The sequence below is a fragment of the Strongyloides ratti genome, scaffold srae_chrx_scaffold0000002, assembly GCF_001040885.1.
Source record: "Strongyloides ratti genome assembly S_ratti_ED321, scaffold srae_chrx_scaffold0000002".
In the NCBI taxonomy this organism is placed as follows: Eukaryota; Metazoa; Nematoda; class Chromadorea; order Rhabditida; family Strongyloididae; genus Strongyloides; species Strongyloides ratti.
In genome coordinates, this window is record NW_020171510.1 from 519,902 (window position 1) to 544,973 (window position 25,072).

The 25,072-nt window shown below is 24.2% G+C and overlaps 4 protein-coding genes across 4 annotated transcripts; all 4 read left to right on the forward strand.

The window, feature by feature from the left end:
* Nucleotides 1–2,751: 2,751 nt before the first annotated feature.
* On the forward strand, nucleotides 2,752–6,407 carry SRAE_X000111300 (Liprin-alpha-3; the record flags this gene model as incomplete). The annotated part of the gene is made up of 2 exons (XM_024644251.1): nucleotides 2,752–6,040; nucleotides 6,088–6,407. 2 exons carry the CDS (start codon nucleotides 2,752–2,754, stop codon nucleotides 6,405–6,407), a joined length of 3,609 nt encoding a protein of 1,202 aa, XP_024498575.1.
* A 676-nt stretch (nucleotides 6,408–7,083) lies between these two features.
* Nucleotides 7,084–8,397, forward strand: SRAE_X000111400 (Gamma-butyrobetaine dioxygenase; the record flags this gene model as incomplete). The annotated part of the gene is made up of 2 exons (XM_024644362.1): nucleotides 7,084–8,170; nucleotides 8,222–8,397. 2 exons carry the CDS (start codon nucleotides 7,084–7,086, stop codon nucleotides 8,395–8,397), a joined length of 1,263 nt encoding a protein of 420 aa, XP_024498576.1.
* A 2,054-nt stretch (nucleotides 8,398–10,451) lies between these two features.
* SRAE_X000111500 (GluClalpha) lies at nucleotides 10,452–12,308 on the forward strand (the record flags this gene model as incomplete). The annotated part of the gene is made up of 6 exons (XM_024644473.1): nucleotides 10,452–10,534; nucleotides 10,593–10,729; nucleotides 10,779–10,846; nucleotides 10,901–11,213; nucleotides 11,266–11,879; nucleotides 11,946–12,308. The coding sequence occupies 6 exons, from the start codon at nucleotides 10,452–10,454 to the stop codon at nucleotides 12,306–12,308; spliced, it is 1,578 nt and encodes a 525-aa protein (XP_024498577.1).
* A 3,082-nt stretch (nucleotides 12,309–15,390) lies between these two features.
* SRAE_X000111600 (Thioesterase domain and Acyl transferase domain and Acyl carrier protein-like domain and GroES (chaperonin 10)-like domain and Alcohol dehydrogenase, C-terminal domain and Polyketide synthase, KR domain and Beta-ketoacyl synthase, N-terminal domain and Beta-ketoacyl synthase, C-terminal domain and Acyl transferase domain and Acyl transferase/acyl hydrolase/lysophospholipase domain and Malonyl-CoA ACP transacylase, ACP-binding domain and Thiolase-like,subgroup domain and Thiolase-like domain and NAD(P)-binding domain and Polyketide synthase, acyl transferase domain and Polyketide synthase,phosphopantetheine-binding domain and Polyketide synthase,beta-ketoacyl synthase domain and Polyketide synthase/Fatty acid synthase, KR domain and Polyketide synthase, enoylreductase domain and Fatty acid synthase,domain 2-containing protein) lies at nucleotides 15,391–24,735 on the forward strand (the record flags this gene model as incomplete). Its single annotated transcript, XM_024644584.1, has 3 exons — nucleotides 15,391–15,468; nucleotides 16,509–16,836; nucleotides 17,249–24,735. 3 exons carry the CDS (start codon nucleotides 15,391–15,393, stop codon nucleotides 24,733–24,735), a joined length of 7,893 nt encoding a protein of 2,630 aa, XP_024498578.1.
* Nucleotides 24,736–25,072: the final 337 nt, after the last annotated feature.

Genomic DNA, 25,072 nt, shown 5'->3' on the forward strand with positions numbered 1-25,072 from the left:
TTTAAATAAACAAGGCTTGGAATTTTGATAAATGCTGGTATATGTTATATTTATTTAAAAATATAGCGTTTTCTTTTTTTAAAATATTTAGTATAATAATTAGCATATAAAATGCATTTGTAAAAAAAATATGCTAAAAGCATTAGTTATAATACTTTATTTATCATCCTTTGTTTATAATTCAACTAATTTTAAATATAATATATGTTCTCTGAAATTTTTTTTAGATCCTATTACATTGCTTCTCAAGCCTTACTTTACTTAAATATTAAAAATGAAACTCTTTATATATTAAATCATTCTTTTTATATACAAAAATATTTTTGATTTATTAATAACATCAGCATTTAATATTATATATATATATATATATCATATACAATATTCTTATATTATGTTTACAGACTAAGAAAAAAAATATTTATTTTTTTTCCACTTAATAATCACCTCAACTTGTAGCAAAATTCCTTTATACTCATTTAGCACTTTTTTTTTATTACATATTAGATTTTTTTTTGTTTGACATTTGGCTATATGTTTTTAATTACAATTTAAAAAAAAAAAAACTATCTCATATAATACCGTTGTTTTCATAATTATTTTCTATTTTTCTTTGTATTTTTTAATTTGAAAAAAAAAAAAAACTGGTGTTTAAAGTAAAGCTATACGAGTTATTGTAATATAAATAATATATTTTAATATAACTAACCGTAGTTTACTTAAGAAACCAGTTTCTGTTACTTTATCATTATTACTCTTTAACCAAACCATTTTTACAACCTTATAAAATAATATTTTTGTGTTTTTGTTTCATTAACATAATGCCATCATATAATTATTTCATTTTTTTTTACACTTTAATTACAAATAAATTAATTTAATACAATGAATTATTTGATTATTTATAAATTTTTTTTTCTCATAGTAATATTTTAATATATGTATAATTTTAAATATAACTAGATATTGGTAAATATAATTATTTTTAAATTTAAATATTTATGAAATACCTTTTTTTTAAATTAAAATTTTGAATAAAAGAATTCTGTCATATCAAATATATCTGGTTCAATAGTTATAAAATAAATAAACTATTAAGAATATCTTTTTACAACATTTGACAAATAAATTAAATTTTCTTAGTTTTGAAGTAGAAAAGTTTTTGTTTCATGGAGTTGTTATATCTATTAAAATTATATAAAAGAGTTAGATTAAAATATTGGTAGGATTTTTGTCTATTCTATATCTTTTCAGATAATTTCATTTTTATTAGTAGAAAAATTTTTATCATCATATTAATCTAATTTTATCATTTTATGGCTTATCTAAAGTTACTCCTTAAAAGTTAATACTAAAGATGATATATTTTAAATAAATAGTTTTGCATATTTTTATACTATTAGTAATATTTTATAATAGTAAGAAGCAATAAAACTATAATCTAAAACCATTTATTTATTTTCATATTTTATATATAAGTAAATAAATAAAAAAAAAATTTTATATACTTTGTAAATTTGAATGTTGAATAGTATAATTATATATATATATATATATATTTATTTTTATAAAAAAAATTGATAGTAATAAAAAAATTTAAAATAATAATTTATTTTTATTTATTATATATATAATCTTTAATTGTAATATATATATATATACAATTATTTTAGAATTTTTTAAATAAGATTATCCAATTTAGCAAAATAATAATAAAAATGATTTACTATAAAAGGATAATTTAATTTTATTTAAATATGAATTATAGATTATACTTTTTTAAGCCTCTTTTATTTTGTACATCTTGTTTTTATTAATACTTTATACCCTTAGATATATTAAATGGACTTTCTTATTGGCTACTATTGGAGTATAAAACAAAGAAAGTTGCGACCCGTATTGAGAAAATATATAGAGTTGAGAGAACCTTACGCCGCATTCAAATAGACTGTTGTTGCCAGAGTCGAAAAGGCTTTCCATTACAACAGCATTTATTTATGTTATTGATTATCTTAGAGTATTATATCTGTTATAGTTAGCGCTTGATTTGTGGATATAGAAAGCAAACGGCAAGTTACATAGCGTAAATTTCTGGTTTTCAATGGCCACAATTTAGTCAATTTACTGCTACAACCTAATTACATTTTAATGGATAAAAAGTATATAAATGTTTTCAGTTAAAACATTTATCTTATTTCCACTTTTAATTATAAAAACAATCGGAAAAATATATTTAACAATAAATATTATATTTTAATATATATTTTTTTTTGAATATTATTTTAGTTCTATTTAAAGAATATAAACTTTAATGTTACCTATCAATAAATTGTATATAATATTTGCACAAATATATGTGTATTTATATATATTTATATATATTTTAAAAATTCCATATTATATCATACAAATTATACAACTTATTTTGTATTTACTTGTACTTTTAAATATCTTACTTATTAAAAATGTTATACTTAAATTATACAAAAAAAAATATTTTACTACTTAACTACATTATTTTTAATACATTCAAATAATTAAAAAACATTTTTTTTTTATTTTACTTTTTAAACTTATTATATATTAAAATATTATTATTATAATTATAGATGCCACTAATAGTTTACAGCCGATCTATTTGTCCTGTATAATCTTCAAACATTTTTATTGGAAATTTATATATCATTATTAATAAATCTTATTTATCATATATATTATAATTGATTTCTAGCATAAATAGATGTTAGTAAAATGGCAGAAATGAATTGGAATGGAATGTGTGAGGTGATGCCAACAATTTCTGAAGATTCAACTGATAGAATTATTCCTGATTTAACAGAAGATGATTCAGGAAATCAAGAAAGTAAAATTGAAAAATTAATGGTTAATATGTTGGATCAACGAGATAAATTAATGGAACAATTACATGAAGCTAAAGGGCAAATTGAAGAATTACATGAAACTGTTCATGAAACAGAAAAAGAAAAAGATTCATTAAGACGTCAATTAGATATGCATTTACAACATATGCCTCCTGACATTCCTACATTAACAAAAGAATTGGCTGTTCTTCGAGAACAAGTTTTAGAAAAAGATGAAGAAATAGTTGAATTAAAAGCTGAAAGAAATAATACCAGATTATTATTAGAACATCTTGAATGTTTGGTATCTCGACATGAAAGGTCTCTTCGAATGACGGTTATGAAACGTCAAGCTCAATCACCTGCTAGTGTTTCATCAGAGGTAGAAGTATTAAAAGCTTTAAAATCATTATTTGAACATCATAAAGCATTAGATGAAAAAGTTAGGGAACGTTTACGTGTTGCAATGGAAAGAGTAACTACCCTTGAAGAAGAATTAAGCCTTAAAAATCAAGAAAATATTAATTTAAAAAGTCAATTACAAAAGTCCCAAAATGAGGAAGCAGAAATTAAACGTGGATTTTCTAATGATGGAAATAATAAACAAAATTCTTCGCAAATGTATGAAAATTCTATGCTAAAAATGGAAATGCAAGATCAAATTGAACGTATGAAAAATGATATGAATACTGCCATTAAACAATCAAATGATTTAGCTCAAAGAAATGCTGATTTAGAAAAAGAATTAGCTGAGGCACAAAAACAATTTTGTAAGAATGATGAATTAACCAAAAAAATACAAAATGATCTCCAAGAACTTCATGCCCAAAGAGAAGAACAGGAAGCTAAAATTGTTTCTCTTGAAAATCGTTTTTTGACAGCTCAAAGAGAAACATCCTGTTTACGTGATATAAATGATAAATTAGAACAACAATTAGCTAATAAAGATGCTACTGTACGATTAAATGAAGAAAAAGTACATAGTTTACAAGAACGTTTAGAACTTGCTGAAAAACAATTAGCTCAAAGTCTTAAAAAAGCTGAATCATTACCATCTGTTGAAGCGGAACTTCAACAACGTATGGAAGCATTATCAGCAGCTGAGAAAAAACATTTATCAGCAGAAGAACGTGTTAGTCGATTAGAGAAACAAATAAGTGAACGATCTTCTGATTTAGAAAGATCAGTACAACGTGAAAAAATGAATGAAGAACATAATCAAAGATTATCAATAACTGTTGATAAATTATTATCAGAATCAAATGATAGATTACAATTACATTTAAAAGAAAGAATGCAAGCATTAGATGAAAAAAATAGGTTAACACAAATGTTAGAAAATACCAAACGCATATGTGATCAGGCACAAAGAGCAAAAGAAAGATTATATCGTGACAATGAAAATTTACGAAAAGAAATTGAATCATTACGTAATCAACTTTATTCTATTAGAACAACACAATTTTATAATAGACTTAATGGTAATGGAATTCAATATTTTTCTCCTTCAACAACAACATCTATATATAAAAATGAAACAACACCAGAAAAAGGATATGTTGATGAAACATTTTCTGGTATAATGAGAGCAAAAAAAGGTAGAGCACAAGCATTAGAATCTGATCCATCAAAAATACAAACATTAAATGAAGGTGATTGGGATAGATTACAACAGGCTCATGTTTTAGCTAATGTTCAACAAGCATTTTCTAATTCATCTTCTGTTGCTGATATAACAGGAATTAGTACAACGTTACCTCGTACAACATCAAAAAATAATGTATTTAAAAAGTCACCTAATATTGAATTATTAGGAAATGATACAATAGAACAGCCAATTAAACAACATGATACTCAAACATTAGCAGCAATTTTACAAGAAAGACTTGATGAAATAAATACAGAAATTCGTATGATACAACAAGAAAAAACTAATGCTGATATGGCAGTTGAAAGATTAGAACATAAAACATGGGCTGAAGTAAATGGTTTACCAAGTGGACGTAATATGACAGATGAAATGTTATTAAATCAAAATTCATTACATTCAACACCAAGAGGATCACCTCATCGTATGTTAAATATGCAAAAATATAATACTTTACCTATAAATACAACATATAATAGTAATTTACGAAGAACATTACCCCATGAAACATATTCAAATATGAATATAACAAGTATACCATTAGATGATTTTGAATTACAAGATCATTACAGAAATTTACATCATACTAATTGTTTTCAACCTAGAGATGAATTATTTAGGAATGAGGAACAAAATATATCTGGAAGAAATGTATCATCACCATCAATGTTTAATTCAAATGATATGCCAATAAATTCAACAGTTCAACAAAAATTAAAGAAAAAATCTATGTCTACAAGTGGTTTTAAATCACTTGGTAGAATATTTAGTTCTAAAAAATCAAAAAGTCAAAATTATTTTAAGGGATATACTGAAAGTGGTTCATATTCTGATAGTGAAGCATCTTCATTATATGAAGAAAATACTACATCAAATAATCATTTTGCTTTTTCTTCCGAAAACTCATTACCAAATTTATCTAGTCATCGAACACCCAGTGTCCCATCAGAATTTAATAGAAGGAAAAGGAAAAAAAATGAATTATTAGAGGAGGCTATGAAAGCACGAACACCATTTGCATTATGGAATGGTCCAACAGTTGTTGCATGGCTTGAATTATGGGTGGGAATGCCAGCATGGTATGTAGCAGCATGTCGTGCTAATGTTAAAAGTGGTGCAATTATGTCTGCATTATCAGATCAAGAAATTCAAAGAGAAATTGGTATTAGTAATCCATTACATAGATTAAAATTAAGATTAGCTATACAAGAAATGGTCGCATTAACATCACCATCAGCACCAAAAAATACTAGAACAAGTTTAGCTTTTGGTGAAATGAATCATGAATGGATTGGTAATGAATGGCTTCCAATGCTTGGTTTAAGTAAATATAGAGGTGCATTTATGGAATGTCTTCTTGATGCAAGAATGTTAGAACATCTTTCTAAACGTGATTTACGTGTTCATTTAAAAATGGTTGATAGTTTTCATCGTACAAGTCTACAATATGGTATTATATGTCTTAAAAAAATAAATTATGAGAGAAAAATATTATATGATAGGCAGAAGGCTTGTGAAAATGTAAATAAAGGTAAGTAAAAATAATAATTATAATAATAATAATTGCTATATTTTTAGATGTTATGGTATGGTCAAATGAAAGAATAATGAGATGGATAGAAGAGATTGGTTTAGGTTGTTATTCTAATAATCTTCGTGATACTGGTGTTCATGGAGCATTAATTGCATTAGATGAGACATTTGATGTACAATCACTTGTCCTTGCATTACAAATATCACCACAAGATGAACATTCAAGGCAAATATTAGAACATGAATTTAATAAATTAATAATGGAATTTAGACCATCACAATTTAGAAAAGGTGATAAAATACATGATTCTAATGCGGGAAACAATCAAACTTCAGGGATGGTATTAAATAACAAGCATATATAAAAAAAAATATTATATTTCAATATCAAAAATTATGTCTTTTAAGAAGTCTCTTAATTTATCTATCTATATATATATATATATATATATATATATACATATAGATATAAAAAAGAAAAAAAAAATTTTTTTTTTCTAAAAAATATTTTATATTTTTTACCTTTTGTTAGTAATTTCAAAATTTTTACAAAATATAGATGGAAAATATAACAATATTTCTACCTGCAAAGGACAATTATTCCATTTTTTTATATTAATAAAAAAAAAACGCACTGTAAAATATATAATATATATATAAAGGAATGATAAAATTTAAAAATAGATAAAAAATTATCAAATTAATTCATTATTGTTATTTTTTGATATCATTTTATGTTGCAATTATATTTAATAAAGTAACAATTTCGTGTACCAAGTACAAAGTATAAAGTCTTTTATTTCTATCATTGATATATCTTATGACAGTTTTATTAAATGATTATTTATAAATATTTTTGTCATTTTTATCTATCTTTTATGCATTTATAAAAAGGACATATATAGTGTCATTGTATTAGTATTAATATCATTTCTATTTTATTAACTTTTTTAAATATGTATACATATATATACATGTATATATATATATAAATAAATATTAAAATTATTTAAAATAAATATAATTATTATAGATATATATATGTTAAGTAGAAATTGTTTTTATTTTAATAGATCTATAAAATCTATTGAAAATATTTCTTCAAGAAGATTAATTAAAGTTAATTTTAAAGATGAACCAAAATATGGAATGTATCCATATGTTTGGCTTCGTGATTCTTCACATGATTCTAAAACTTACACAATAACACCATCAATGACAGCACGAAATTTAACTATGAAAACATTTGATGTTAATGTTGTTCCTGAAAAATTATGGTATGATAAAAATGATAATTCACTTAAAATTATTTGGCCTGGAAATATTGAAAGTAAATATAGTAGTGAATGGTTAAAAATGAGAAATTTAATAGATGATGATGTTAAAAAAAGAAGAAGACAAATATATCTTAATAATACTGAAACATGGGACGCTGAAAAAATGAAAAATGGTTTAAAAAAATTTAATCATTTTGATTTTATGGAAAAAGATGAGATATTACATGATTTTTTAGAAGCAGTATGTATTGATGGTATAGCTGTTTTAAAAAATGGTCCAAAAAATGATAAAGATGCTGTTTCAAAAATTGGACAACGTATTGGATTTATACAAAGAACACATTTTGGAAATGTTTTTGAAGTATCAATTAAAAATGATGCATCAAATATGGCATATGCATCAGAGAGTGAATTGCCATTTCATACAGATTTTCCATCATTATCATTTCCTCCACAACTTCAAATGCTTCATATGCTTAATAAAAGTAAAGAAGGTGGTAATAGTTTATTTGTAGATGGTTTTAAAGTAGCTGAAGTATTGAAAAATATTGATCCTGAAAGTTATGATATTTTAACAAAATATGATATTGAATTTATTGAAGAAGGTTATGATATTCATGAAATTGATGGTAAAAAAGTAAAATTTGACTATAATATGATGGCAAAACATAGAACAATTCAATTAAATGATAAAAAAGAAGTTGTTAAAATACAATTTGGTAATGCAATGAGAAGTTATTTTTATGATGTTGATAATATAGATATGGTACAAAAAATTTATACAGCATTAAAAAAATTTACAGATATTTGTTATGATCCAAATTATGTCTTAAAATTTTCTTTAGAAAATGGTAAGAAATTATATTTTATATAAAAATTTTAATTAATTATTATTATTTTAGGTGATACTGTGTTATGGGCTAATACTAGACTTCTTCATACACGTACAGCATTTATTTCATATCCAAATCAACCCAGAACAATTATTGGATGCTATTTTGAATGGAATTATTTAAAGTCAAGAATTCGTCAAATAAGAAATAAATTAAAACATGCAAAAAGTGAACTGGTAATTTGAAAAGATAAACAATTTTTATTAGAATAATATTTTAACATATACAAAATATTAAATTACAATTTTTAGGTATTTTAAAATATCAAATAAAAATTTTTAAATATATATTTAAAAATGAATAATTAAATTAGAAATTATATTATTTACCATAAAAAATTTTTTTTTTATTTATAAAATATGGTTAAAACAAATATTTCAAAGATTAAAAATGAATTGAAAAATTTATTATTAACAAACTGCAAAGTTTGAAGAAAATATTTTACCACAAATATATATTATTCCATCATTTTTCATTTTAAAAATATTAAAATTTTTTTAAATAAGTTATTTAAAATTATGTTTATTGTTTATCATTATAAATAAAAAAAACATTTTTATATAAAAAAGAGATTAAAATGTTTTTTTTTTTTTTGTAATTCTATTGTTAGAATAATGACAAAATAATTTCTAAAAAAATTTGTTTCTTTTATTAATACTTGTACTATTTCTTAAATATATATAATAGTAAAAATACTTAAAAAGAAATTATGCCATTGAAAAGATAATTATTCATACATAATGAAATTTTATGAATGCTTGAAAGGTTTTGAGAAATTATTAAACATTAAACAAATTATAATAAAGTTATGTCTTTGTCAAAATGAAAATTGAGTACATCTTCATCAAATATTTAACTTTTCATTTACAAATGTTAAAGATATCATCTTTTCTTTTAATATATATTTATTATTGCGTTTTAGTTAAGAATAATATAATATTTTAAATAATAATTTTGATACACTTTTAAAATAATCATTTTTATATCTTCTATATTATATATATATATATAAATATTATAAAAATTTTATTTATATTTAAAATCATTTATAAAAAGTTATGATATATTTTAAAAGAAAAAAATATTATAAGAAGTTGTAATTATTACTTTCTTATTTATCTATATCTATTACATAAACCATATTTTGTTACAAATAAAGAAAAATTTAATAAATCTTAAAGCTATGTATGATTTAAATTAGTGAAAATATTTTTATAGAAAAACAGATTGATGATATTGACCCAATAAAATACATTTTAATGGACCTCTATATTTCCTCTTTTTACTCTTTAAAAGGACAAAATTTTATATCCTTTACATAATTTTCTTTTTATTTTACTTACTATTTCTTAATAATGCAACTTTCAATAATACAAAGTTACATTTATTCATAAAATTCAAAATGATAAGATAAGGAACAATTTATAAAATTTACTTAAAATTTATTCTTTTGTCCTGATAAAAAAAATTTTTTTTTTGTGAAAATTGAAACTATTGTTAAATGAAGAGAAATAATTTTTATACTATCATAAGTGTATCCCTTATATATATTTTAACAAAGTATCAAATTTATAAAAGATAAGTAGTTTCCTAAAAAAATATTTTGTTTTGTTAAAAAAATAAATTTTTTACACACCCTTCTTATTACTCTTTTTATTTTTTTTTTTGTTATAACTATTTAAAATTGAATTTTTTATTTTTATTTTTAAAATGGGTTATTCAACTAATTTTATTATCATTTTCTTAACAATATAAATAATGTAAAATATTATTCATCTTAAAAAGATTTTATTATTTTTATTTTTAACGCAATATTTTTTTCCTTTTTTTTTTTAAAAACATCACCTGCTATTTAATGTATTTTGCAAAAATTCACCTATATAAATTTATTTTATGTTTTTTTTTTCTAATAGAATGAATTTTTATATGAAAAACTAAGTAAAGTGTCAATGTTAGTGTCATTTGGATTATTAATTATTTATTATCATTTATTATATATCATTTTCTACTTATATAACTATTGTTATATAACTAACTTTCCTTATAATTTCTCTTATTACTTTTAATATAATTTTTATAATTTTATTAATTTTTAATCAATTTAATATAACATATTTAAGTAAAATATAACATAATTAAAATCAGTCAAAAAAAAAAATTTTTATAATATTATATTCTTATAGAATAAGAGAACAAGAATCATTCTCAATGGTTAAAAATATTATTATAAAGTGATTTGATGAATCTAAAAATATTTTATTTTTTTACCCTCTTATTTTTTATATTTAAAAATATTGTAACAAAAAAACTTCCAATTCCATGGTATGTCTTAACTTATATATATATTTTAAAATTATTTATATATATATTTTTTTTGTAGCAAAAGAACTATTTTTAGTAGAAGGACCACCAATTATAAAGCATGGAGAGAACAAATGGTTATTTGTGAATTACTCGTTGACAATAACTATAAAAAAGCTGAAAGACCAAATGGAATTACACCATACAATAGGACGGGTAATGTTATTTTTTCATGATACATTAAATTAAATGTCTTTATTTATAGCTGGTCCTGTTCTTGTTAAAACAAGTATGTGGATTGAGTCAATTAGTGCTGTTAGTGAAAAAAATATGGCACGTTTATTTTTTTTTAAATAATCTATTTTTTTTTCTATTATTTATTTTTAGGAATTTGTTGCACAGTTTAGATTTCAACAACGTTGGTATGATGAAAGATTAGAATTTATGAGGCAAAGTGGATTTAGAAAAAATGATGTTCTTGGTATTGAGAGAGATCAAATTTTATGGCAACCTGATACATTTTTTCAAAATGAAAGAAATGGTTGGTATCATACATTGGATCAAGAAAATAAATATCTTAAAGTTAAATCTGATGGTCTTATAACATATAATCGTCGTTTAACACTTATTTTAGCATGTAACATGCATCTTAAAAAATATCCAATGGATAAACAGAAATGTTTAATTGATTTTGCTAGTTGTAAGTTTACATTATAAATAGAAAAAATTGTTTATTAATTTTATTAAAATAGATGCTTATACAACAGAAGATATAATATATGAATGGGATGATAGTGGTGTAACAATCTCACAAACAGCTAATGGAGCACTTCCAAATTTTGAAATTGAGTCTTTTGAAATGGCATCTTGTGATAGTGTCACAAATACTGGTACATATAGTTGTTTGAGGGTTGTAATTACATTAAATAGAGTTTTTTCTTTTTTTCTTCTACAATTATATATTCCATCAGCTATGCTTGTTGGTGTTTCATGGGTATCATATTGGATTGATTGGAAAAGTACAGCTGCCAGAGTACCATTAGCTATTGTAACATTATTAACAATGATAACACAATCACATGCAATTAATTCAAATTTACCACCTGTAAGTTATGCAAAAGCAATTGATGTATGGATTGGAGCATGTGTCGTTTTTATTTTTGCTTCACTTATTGAATATGCTGTTGTTAATTATATGGGAATTCTTGATGAACATCGACAAATACGAAAAATTGCTTCTAATCATACAAGATTGACAAGTGTCGTTGACACAAATCGTATTATTAGCAAAAAAAAAGATGAAAACAGGATAAATATGTTTAATGAATCAAGTTATGAAAAACAAACACCAAAAAAATATAAAGCTGTATGTTATTATAAATATTTATTTCTTATTTTAATTAATATTTTTACACGTTTTTTTTTTTTGTAGACATCATTTATTAGGGATAGAAGAAGAACAAATTTTGGTGATACTTCTATTTATCAAGATGAATCATTAGACATTGACAGTCAATCAGGGACAAATAAGTATTACATGGAATCTGAGGATATTGACTATTCAATACAAAAATTACCGGATTTAGTTTATATTGGTCAACGGAAAAAAGTAGAACTTGTTAAATGGTGTAATTTATTATCTTCAAGAAAGAGAGCTGAAAGAATTGACATCATTGCTAGACTTGTTGTGCCTATAGCATTTTTGTTATTTAATGTTGTATATTGGAATTTTTATCTTAATGATATGACAATGCAATCTTTTGACGGTAGTAAGAACAAGAATAAAACTGGTTAATATGAATCTCTACATTTTTTTTTTTGGATAAAAGTATTATTTTAAACCTGTAGTAAGATACTATATCATGTTCTTTTTTTGTAATTATTACAGTAAAATTCATAAATAACAAATTATTGCTTAAAAGATTAATAATTCAAATTTACAAATTACTGTTATTACTAAAAATATATGTTAATGTAAGAATACAGAAAATATTTTTTATTTTGTCAAGAATGAATTGTTATCACTCCTAATCATCAATTTTTGTTTTTATGAGTTTTATTATAAAAAGAACTTGTCCTTGTTTAATGATAATGAAATTTATGGTATTTTAGCTAATCATATCAAAAATCACCAAAAAAAATTGTATTTTTAAAGCTCATGAAAAGACAAATTTTTATTACTTCGTACAATAAAAAAATTAATTAAATGTATTTAAAGATTAAGGTTAACGATAACACTTCCTGTATAAAATCACAAATAATATTAAACATGTCTTTTGATGAATCATTGTTAAAAAAAATATTTGATAGAATTGATAGACGGCTACAATTCATTATTAAGATAGTGTATATTAATTGTTGATTTAAATAAAAGATAAAACAATTGCTTTATTTTTAAAGATAGATTAATTTTTCAAAAAAAAAAATATGATAAACAAATGTTTTTTTTTGATTTACTAGAAAGATAGCAAAAAGTAAATTATCGCATTTTCATATTATATGGTATCAAAATTATCATATAATAATATTTTAATAATGAAATAAAATTTTTTATTTTACAAATATAATTTATTAAAAAAAATATCATTAATATAAGAAAGGGTTTTTTTTATATAAAATTTAATTTATTTAATAATACTCTAACATAATAATTAATATATAAAAAAAATGATTTTTTTTAAATAAAGAAATATATTATAATAATAAATCAAACCAAATATTTGTCAAATAATTATTATAACAATTAACTAAATATCATTAATATGGCATTTTATAATTATATAATAGGTATTTTCATTTAACTTAAGTTATATTATTATTTAATATATTAAAAAGTCCTTGAAATTTTGTTTGATTATCTATAAAAGTTTTTAAAGTCTAAGTAATTGGTTGTTTTAAGATTTATTTGCATTATCAAAATATTTAATAAAAAAATTAACATTGCATTATTTTTTATATTGTTAATATTTTTTATTATTAAGGTAATTAATATTAGCATATTTTTCAAGGTAACCTTATAAATACTTTATATTATTATTATATTTTTATTTCAAGAACACGCTTATATAATTTTCCCTTCCGATTTTTGTATGTCATCATTCTTTATTTTATTAAAAATTTACCCTAAAATATAAAGTAACTTTTTTCGTAACTTTTTATTTTAAATATATTATACCTGTCTTTTATCTCAATGTTTAATTAAAAACCATGTTTCTTATAACAAGACCTAATTTTTTTTTAATTATAAAGGTCATTCTTTATTACGTAGATAGATACTATATCAGTGTTATCAAAATATCCTTTGAAAGTATCTTTATAACTGTCTGACTTTATCAAATTTTTACATCGATATTAATGAGTGCGTTTGAAATTTTTATTCTATTCTAATTTATGGAAATTGTCAAAAAAAAGCACATAAGATGAAATAATAATGTACTATGTAGCATATAAAGTTTTAGAATTTTTATCAGAAAATGTGAAAGTTGATTAAATCTTTAATTCGTATATGCAAAAGATAGTAAAAATTTAGTTTAAACTTGTCTATTATATACAAAAACTAAAAATAAATCAAAAGATTTATCATTATTAAAGTGTAACAATTCCTATTTAGAAACAGTAACAATTTTAGACAGTCTATTAATGTATTTTATTTTATACAAAAAAAAAAGTTAGTATCTCTTTGGTGATTTATGAATTAATAGGTATAGTATTATTAGTACAAAATAAGTTTAAAAATTTAAAGTTATATGAAGAATATTTTAAAAAATAACATATCAATTACAAATTATAAAATTATTTTTTATATTCAATAATAAAAAATGTATTTTAAAGATAATAATAAAATGTTTTTTTTAACATAATGATTGTTAATAAAATTACAAAACTTACAATAATTTGTTTTGTATCCATTATTTCAAAAGAAAAAATAACAATTATTTTAGAAGGACAATTACTTTTTATTTGTAAATTATGTAAACTTAAGATGTTTTCTTAATTTCTATTATTATTTACAATTATATATCATTGTTACAATCAAATTGTTATCATATAAATTGTATTTAAATTATATTACCTTAATTAAAAGATTAATGGATCATTTCATTTTCGGCAATAAATTAAATCTTAAATCATATCGAAAAATGTATCAATTATAATATGTGAAACTTTATCACATATCTAAAGATTTTTAGCCTTGAACTTTCCACTGGATTTCATTTTAATGTTATTTAATAATAATAAATACTTTATTTTTATCAAAAACTCGAAAAGATATCAATATTTATGCGTAAGAGGATTGTGGTTTTGTTAGATTACAAAATCAATTTTTAATATATTTAATTTATTATTTATTTTATTCATTAACCTCAAAAAAAAATTTATATATGATGTAGTTTCTTTTTTTTGTTCAATATCATGTCTAGATAACAATATATATATATATATATACTATATATTATATTATATTTTAACTCTTTTGTTAATTAATCAGTTGACATTTTATATAAGGTTTCTTTTAACATACTTTTTATTTTAGAAACATATTATATGAATTATATATATATATATGAATAAAAATAAATTATATCATTTTAAAATTTTTTTTTTTCATTATTGATATATTAAAAATTTTTCCATTCATAATATATAAACATAATATACTTATGTTTATAATTTTCATAATAACTAAGAGCTTTCAAATTATATTTTAGATAGTTTTAATAAAAATTTATTTTATTCTTTAATTTGAAACATTTTTATTACTGTAAATATTGTGAAACTTTTAATATAAAAATTTAAAAAATTTTCATAATTCTCAAAATATATTATATCTTTTGTTTTATAAAAATTAGTTTTCATAGAAATATAAAGTAGTCTTAATGGATAATTCAAGCATTCAATCGGACAATTTATCTGCTAGTTGGGAATTTGTTTCTGAAATGCCTTCAAATTTTAATGTAAGTTTTATTATTTTTTTATTTAAAATTTATTTTATAATATTAAAAACTTATTCAAAGTACAAATTCTTTAAATACTGATAAGCTATTTGTTTAGATTTAAAAAAAAAATTATGTTAGGAGTAGAACAAGTTTTGTAAATTAAAAACAATGTATGTAATACAAATTGAATCTGCCTACTTGATCATATTATTATATTAAGATTTGTTAGCTATTTCTTATTTTTACAATATTTTTCATATATGCTTATAATTTCCATACTTTTATATTACTTATTTTTATAATTTGTATACATAATAGGCGGTTGCAGTTAGTAACACAATTTGTGTTGCAATCTTTTTCTAGTTCACGGTCATTCAAGTGAGATATATTTATGGTAGATATGCGTTGCATCAATTGAATGCCTATTCAAAACTAATTTACATTATTTTCCACTTTTTGTAAATGACTATGGTATGTATTATTTGATTAGGAACAACTACCTTTTTGACCCTTTATAAAATTTATTAATTTATTTTCTTTTACAATTGCTAATTTTATTAAATCTTCACCTTTTTAAATAAATAATCATTTGAAATAATTTAAAAATAAAATAATCCATTTATGTTACATTAATTAAATAATATTTTTTATTTACTTTAACTACAGTATTAATTAAAAAAAAAAAAATTTATTTTATTCACTTTTTAGTAAAAAAAAATTTTTTTTTATAGAAATTTATCAATTTTTCTTTTTTTATAACTAATACTATCTTTTATATAAAAAAAATTTTTAATAAGTTTTTTTATTTTTATCATTTTTCTTTAATTTTACTTTCCAGCGTATTATTTTGAATTAGACGTGAGTGCACATTTATCTCAAATCATAAATGATTACGTAACCACGTATGATATATTGTTCCGCCTTTCACTAACTATTGATATACATTTAGTTTCTTTCATATCTTACATTACTTCCTTAAAAAATGTTACTTTTAACTCAATTTAAATAAAAATTTTTATTGATAATAAAAAAAATTAATTTTTTTTTTTCATTTTTAGTCTAATACAAGTATGAACTCGGCCGGTGACGCACCATTCTGGCGCGGTCAGGACGATATTGTTATTACAGGTGTCAGCGGCCGATTTCCAAGATCTGACAATGTTGCTGAATTTGGAGAACACCTTTTTGCTGGCGAAGATTTAATAACTGAAGATGATCTTAGATGGCCACCAGGTTATTATGATTTACCAAAACGTCATGGAAAACTTAAAGATTTAAAAAAATTTGATGCTCAATTTTTTGGTGTTACACCAAAACAAGCTAACTACATGGATCCTCAAGTAAGAATATTACTAGAGGTTGCCTATGAAGCAATGATTGATGCTGGTAAGTTTTTTCATTAATTATAGTAATATTATTATAAAATTAAAAATAATAATTTTATTTTTTTTTAAAAAAATATATTATATTATTATTATTTTTTAAACTCATCAACTTTTACCTTAAAGGTATACTTAATTATATTTTTCGTTAAAAATTTAATAGTTATATATCGTTAATATATAGATAATATATATACGTACCGTTTGTGTCTGACACACAACCTTGAACTTGATCTATGGAAATATAAAAATTTTTTTATATGTAAATGATGCATATTATATGTTATAGTTATGATAATATGAGTAAATAACATAAAGAGGTAAATGAGATATAGTATTAAAAAAGTTTATAAAAATATTATTTAAAAAAAAAAATTAAATTAATAAATAAATATAAAATTTATTATTTATTAAAGGTATCAATCCACAAGAATTAAGAGGAACAAAAACTGGTGTTTTTGTTGGATGTTCAGCTTCAGAAACAGGAGGTGCATTAACTCAAGATCCTGAAACTGTTACTGGATATACTTTAACTGGATGTGTCAGATCCATGTTTAGTAATCGTCTCAGTTTTGCTTTTGATCTTAGAGGTCCATCCTTTAGTGTTGATACTGCATGTTCTTCATCTATGTGTGCATTTCAATTAGCAGTTGATGCAATGAGACAAGATCAATGTGATAGTGCTATAGTTGCTGGAGCACATTTAACACTTACCCCAACTGCCGCTCTTCAATTTTTAAGACTTGGTATGCTTTCTGATAAAGGATCATGCAGGTCATTTGATGAATCTGGTGATGGGTATTGTCGTACAGAAGGTGTAGCAGCAATTCTTCTTCAACGTGCACCAAATGCAAAACGTATTTATGCTACTGTTGTTCATGCTAAAAGTAATACAGATGGTTATAAAGAACAAGGTATTACATTCCCATCTGGAGAAAGACAAGCTTCTCTTTTAGAAGAAGTTTATAGAGAAGCTAATGTTGATCCAAATACTGTTACATATGTTGAAACACATGGAACAGGAACTAAAGTTGGTGATCCACAAGAAGCTAATGCTATATGTGAAGTTTTTTGTAGTAATAGATCATTAGATAATCCACTTTTAATTGGTTCTGTTAAATCAAATATGGGACATGCTGAACCAGCATCTGGTTTATGTTCAATTGCTAAAGTTCTTTTGGCTATTGAACGTGGTGAATTACCTCCAAATCTTCATTATAATGAACCAAATCCATATATTCCTGGTTTATCTGATGGAAGACTTAAAGTTGTTTCTGAAAAAACACCTTTTAAAGGTGGATATATTGGAATTAATTCATTTGGTTTTGGTGGATCTAATACTCATGTTCTTTTAAAAGCAGCTGATCATAATACTGAAGTAACTAATGAAAAAGCACCATTCCCTAAATTAATTATATATTCTGGTAGAACACAAGATTCAGTTAAAACTGTTCTTAAATATGCTGGAGAACTTAAAGATAATAATCATTTTCATGGATTATTATATAATCAAGCAAATATTAATCCAAAAGATACACCATATCGTGGATATATTTTATTAAATCGTGAAAAATCTGATGAAGCAATTATTGATGTACAAAAAGTATCAATAACAGAACCACGTCCAGTTTGGTTTATCTATTCTGGTATGGGATCACAATGGCCTGGTATGGCACAAGGTCTTATGAAAATACCATTAATTGATGAATCTCTTCGTAATTCTTCTAAATGTCTTGAAGAATATGGAATTGATGTTTATAAAATGCTCAATAATTCTGATCCATCGCAATATAAAAATAATACTTTAAATTGTATGCTTGCCATAGCTGCTATTCAAATTGCCATAACTGATCTTTTAACATATTTTGGAATTGTTCCAGAAGGTATAGTTGGTCATTCAACAGGTGAAATGGGTTGTGGATATGCTGATGGTGGTTTAACTCGTGAACAAACTATGAAACTTGCTTATCATCGTGGTAATTCTATTATGACAAGTAAACTTCCATTTGAAGGTGGTATGGCTGCTGTTGGTTTAACATGGGAAGAAGCTACAAAAAGATGTCCTGAAGGAGTTGTTCCTGCATGTCATAATGGAAGTGATTCTGTTACAATATCTGGAGAAGCAACAAAAGTTAAAGCATTTGTTGATGAATTAACAAAAGAAGAAATATTTGCTAAATATGTTGATTCATCAGGAATACCATTCCATTCTCCAGTTATGAATCGTTGTAAAGATAGTATGTTAGCAGCAATGAAAAGTACAATTGTTACACCTAAACCTAGATCATCTAAATGGATATCAACATCTATTCCTGAATCTGAATGGGAAAATGAACTAGCTCATTTATGTTCAGCTGAATATCATGTTAATAATGCATGTAGTCCAGTACTCTTTTATGAAGCTATTCAAAAAATTCCAGCAAATGCTGTTACAATTGAAATTGCACCACATGCTCTTCTTCAAGCTATTCTTAGAAGAAATGTTCATAAAACATGTACTAATATTGGAATGAATAATAGTAAAGCTGATGATGAACTTGAATTTTTCCTTCAATCAGTTGGTAAAATTTATCAAGCAGGTATAAATATTAAACCAGAAAAACTTTATCCAAAAGTAAAATATCCAGTACCTAAAGGTACTCCTATGATAGGACCACTTTGGAAATGGGATCATTCACAAGATTGGCCTGTTGTAGATGGAAAAATGATGGCATCAAGTGGTGGTGGTCAAGCTGCTTCATCTGCTTCTTATAATATTGATCCATTTTCACCAGATTCAAAAGAAGCATACCTTCTTGATCATTGTATTGATGGTAGAGTTTTATATCCATTTACTGGACATATGGTTCTTGTATGGAAAACACTTTGTAAACTTAAAGGTGTAGATTTTCAAAAAACAACAGTTGTATTTGAAAATATAAATGTTTATAAAGCTACAATATTAACCAAAGCAATTAGACTTGATGTTGTTATTTCACCAGGTAATGGAAATTTTGAAATTCTTGATGATGAACAAATATGTGCTTCTGGAAGAATATATATTCCTGATGAAACACAATTACCATATTACAATAACTTTGATGGTATTCAAACATCACCAATTGCTGAACGTATTGAATTAGATACAGAAGATGCATATAAAGAATTCCTTTTACGTGGTTATGAATATGGTCAAGCATTTAGAGGAATATATAGAGTATGTAATTCTGGAGAACGTGGTACACTTTATTGGAATGGTAATTGGGTAACATTTCTTGATTCACTTCTTCAAACAGCTTTACTTGCTGAACGTGCTGATTCTCTTCGTCTTCCAACAAGAATTCGTTATCTTCGTATTGATCCAAATAAACAACTTGAAAGTATTCAAGAAAAGGATGGTATTCAAGTAATTGAACTTAGAAATGATATTCCTACAAATGGTTGTACAGCTGGTGGTGTTGAATGTTGTGATTTAACTTCACATACAGTAACACGAAGAATGCAAATATCAGGACAACTTTTTGTTGAAAAACTTCATTTTATTAAACATTTTGATGAAAAAGCTTTTGAAATATTTCCAAATGATGCTATTGAAATTGCTTCATATAAAAAATCACTTAAATCACTTATTTTTAATGGTCTTTTAAATTGGAAAGAATTAGGATTTCTTGACTCATCAAAAAATAATCAAATTTATAATGTTATTTTATCAGAACTTAAGAAAAATTTAGTTGATAAAAATATATCTATAGAAAAAAAATATCTTGATGAAAATCAATATTCACTATTTAATACACTTGATGAAATATTTAAGCTTGAAAAAGGAAAAGAAGATGATTCAAGTGATTTTGAAAATAATATTACAAATAAAATTAAAAATTCATACAAAATATTTGATGCTGATAAACTTTGGGCTGCTGCATTTCTTCATGATCGTATTCTTAAAGCTGTTCAAGATATTGTTATTGAAAATTCTGCTGGTCATAAAAATAAATGTATCCTTGTTGATATTAATTCTACAGATATATTAAAACATTGTGTTTCTGCTATCAGTTCTCATCCATTATTAGAACTTGAATGGACAGTAGCAGGTGGTAATGTTAATGAATTAGATGAAAACACTTTAACACAATTAGGAGCTAAAAAACTTGCAGTTAATTTTGATACATTAGAATCAAATATAGGAGATGCTAAAAACTTTGATTACATGATTTTAGATAGAGTACTAAATAGAAAAGAAAATCCATTAAATTATATTATTAAATGTTGTGAAGCATTAAGAGAAGATGGATTTATTATTATTAATGAATTTACAAGAGATTTTGATCTTGTTGCTTCTGTTGAATTATTTAATGGACGTAATTTATCATCAACTGATAATAATGATAGAAAATTTGGTGTTTTCTTTACACATCAACAATTATTAGATCTTTTCAAAGAAGCTCAATTAAATGTTACATGTATTCAAACTGATCCATCATTACTTACAACAATGTATGCTATTCGTAAAATACCAAAAACACCAAAAGAACCTGTATTTGTAAATGTTGATGATGTTGAAAATTTTGAATGGGTTGAAAATCTTAAAGAAAAAATTGAAGAACGTCTTAATGAACCTGATTCTAAAACAATTTGGCTTGTCTCTGATAAAGTAAGAAATAATGGTGTTATTGGAATGGCTTTATGTTTTAATGAAGAAAATCTTAAACATAATAGATTCCGTACATTCTGTGATATATCAACTGATATAAAAACAAGAAATGGACCACCTGTAATTTCTATTGATAGTGAAGATGGTAAAAGAATAATCAATCTTGATTTACATGCAAATAATTATAAAAATGGTCATTGGGGTTCTATGAGACATTTTGTTGTAAAAGACGATGAAACACATATTTATAAAGAATGTGAACATGCTTTTATTAATACTCTTGTTCGTGGTGATGTTTCATCATTAAAATGGTTTGAATCACCAAATCAATTTTTTGATTGTGTACCAAATAAATCAGATCAACTTAAACTTTGTTCAATTTATTATGCTGCACTTAATTTCCGTGATGTTATGTTAGCTTATGGACGTCTTCCACCTGATGCAATTCCAGGAAACTTTGCTGATCGTGAATGTTTACTTGGAATGGAATTTTCTGGACGTCTTCCAGATGGTAAACGTCTTATGGGAATTTTACCAGCACAAGCACTTGCTACATCAGTTGTTGTTGATATTGATTATGCATGGGAAGTTCCAGATTCATGGACACTTGCTGAAGCTGCAACTGTTCCTGTTGTCTATACAACAGCATATTATGCTCTTGTCTTACGTGGGCAAATTCAAAAAGGTGAATCTATCTTAATTCATGGTGGTTCTGGTGGTGTTGGACAAGCTGCTATTGCTATTGCATTATCATATGGTTGTGAAGTTTTTACAACTGTTGGTTCAGAAGAAAAAAAGAATTTCTTAAAAAAAAGATTCCCACAATTAACTGATAAAAACTTTGCTAGTTCAAGACGTACTGATTTTGAAACATATATACGTCGTGTAACCTATGGAAGAGGTGTTGATATTATTCTTAATTCACTTGCTCAAGAAATGCTTCAAGCTTCAGTACGTTGTCTTGCTCAACATGGTAGATTTTTGGAAATTGGTAAAGTTGATCTTTCGCAAAATACTCCTCTTGGTATGGCTGTATTTTTGAAAAATGTTACTTTTCATGGAATTCTTCTTGATGCTGTTATGGATACTTCTGTTGGTAAAAAAGAAGATTGGATTAAAGTTGCTAAACTTCTTGAAGATGGTATTAAATCTGGTGTTGTCAAACCATTACCATATTCATCATTTTCATCTGAAAAAGCAGAAGAAGCTTTCCGTTTTATGTCTGCTGGTAAACATATTGGAAAAGTTTTAATGAAAATACGTGATGAAGAAGAATCTAAAATTTGTTTACCATCAAAAATTAAAGTTAAAGCTATTTGTAGAACATTATGTAATCCAACACATGTATATCTTATTACAGGTGGACTTGGTGGTTTTGGTTTAGAATTAGCACAATGGTTAATTAATCGTGGAGCTAGAAATATTGTTTTAACATCAAGATCTGGTATAAAAACTGGATATCAAGCACGTTGTGTTCATTTTTGGAGAAGAACTGGTATCAATATTATGATTTCTACTTTAAATATTTCTTCTGAAAGTGAAGCTTTTATTCTTATTGAACAATGTCAAGAACTTGGACCAATAGGTGGAATATTCCATCTTGCTATGGTTTTACGTGATTGTCTTTTTGAAAATCAAAATGTTCAAAATTTCCGTGATGCTGCAGAAGCTAAATATTATGGAACATTAAATTTAGATAAAGCATCAAGAAAATTAATTACAAATAATACTTTACGTTGGTTTGTTGTTTTCTCTTCAATTACCTCTGGTCGTGGTAATGCTGGACAAACAAATTATGGATGGTCAAACTCAACTATGGAACGTATGATTGAACAAAGAAGAGAAGATGGATATCCAGGAATTGCTGTTCAATGGGGAGCTATTGGTGATGTAGGAGTTATTCTTGAAAATATGGGAGATAATAATACAGTTGTTGGAGGTACATTACCACAACGTATGCCATCATGTCTTGCAACATTTGATTTATTCTTATCATGGAATCATCCTATAGTATCATCATATATTAAAGCTGAAACAGGTGGAAAAAAATCAGCTGGTGGTGGTAATCTTCTACAAACAATAGCACATATTCTTGGTGTAAATGATGTTTCACAACTAAATCCTGATGCAAATCTTGGTGATCTTGGTTTGGATTCATTAATGGGTGTAGAAATTAAACAAGCACTTGAAAGAGATTATGATATTGTTTTATCAATGAAAGATATTCGTACTTTAACATTAAATAAACTCCAACAAATGGCTGAAACTGGTGGAGTAACATCTGAGGTACTTCAATCAACAGGTGGAGATTTAATTAAAGAGAATGAAAAAGAAGCTGAACAAAATACTGTTGAAGTTTTAGAAAAACAAATGAATCAACTTTTTAAAATGAGAGTAGATGTTAATGATTTGGAACCAGAAGATATGCTTGTTAAATGTAATAACATAGAAGAAGGTCCAAAAATTTTCTTCCTTCATTCAATTGAAGGTATTGCTACACCATTAAAGAAAGTTATGAAAAATTGTAAGTTCCCTGCATATTGTTTCCAAGCAACAAAAAGTGTACCAAATGATTCAATTGAAAGTGTTGCTAAAAGATATATAAAAGAAATGAAGAAAGTTCAACCACAAGGACCATGGAGACTTGTTGGATATTCATATGGTGCATGTATTGGTTTTGAAATGGCAACAATGCTTCAAGAAGAAGATGGTGAAGATGCAGTTGAACGTTTAATTCTCTTGGATGGATCTCATCTTTACATGCAAACATATAGAAATGTTTATCGTAAAGCATTTGGAGTTACAGGAGATACATTAGTTAACAATCCACTCTTTGAATCTGAAATCATGTGTGCCATGACTCTTCGTTTCGCAAATGTTGACTATAAAAAATTCCGTCTTGAATTATTACAACTTCCTGGTTTTAAAGCAAGAATTCATAAGGTTGTTGAAACTGTCATGACAACAGGTTTATTTAAATCACCAGATACTATTCAATTTGCATGTGAAGCAATGCATTCTAAATTTTTGATGGCAGATAAATATAAACCAAGAAGAAAGTTTAATGGACTTATAACATTAATTCGTGCTGAACAAGGAGCAGCTCGTGAAGAGGATGTTGGACATGATTATGGTATTAGTCAAGTATCAGATGATAGTAAAGTTTTCCTTGTTGAAGGAGATCATGATAGTTTTGTTCAAGGTAAAACTTCAGCAAAAACAGTTGAACTTATTAATACACTTATTGCTGAAACTCATAAATCTAAATTTTAACATTAAAAAATGCCCAATTAATCTTTCAACAACAACAAAAAAATAATATACCTATATCACATTATTTAGTTTATATTGCAGTTATCCTTTCAAAATATTTTAAAATTACATTTATATATGCAAAATTAAGACATGTTATTTTTATACTGTATCTTGAATAATAATATAAGAAATATTTAAAATATTGGAAAAGAAAATGAATACAATTTCTATCAAAATATTTTTTTTTAACAATTTTGACATGCATTTTACCAACCTTATGAATTTCTTGAGAAAAAAAAAAATTAAATAATAATTTTTTATCTTACCTTTTGAAGAAATACATTTTAATTAAATT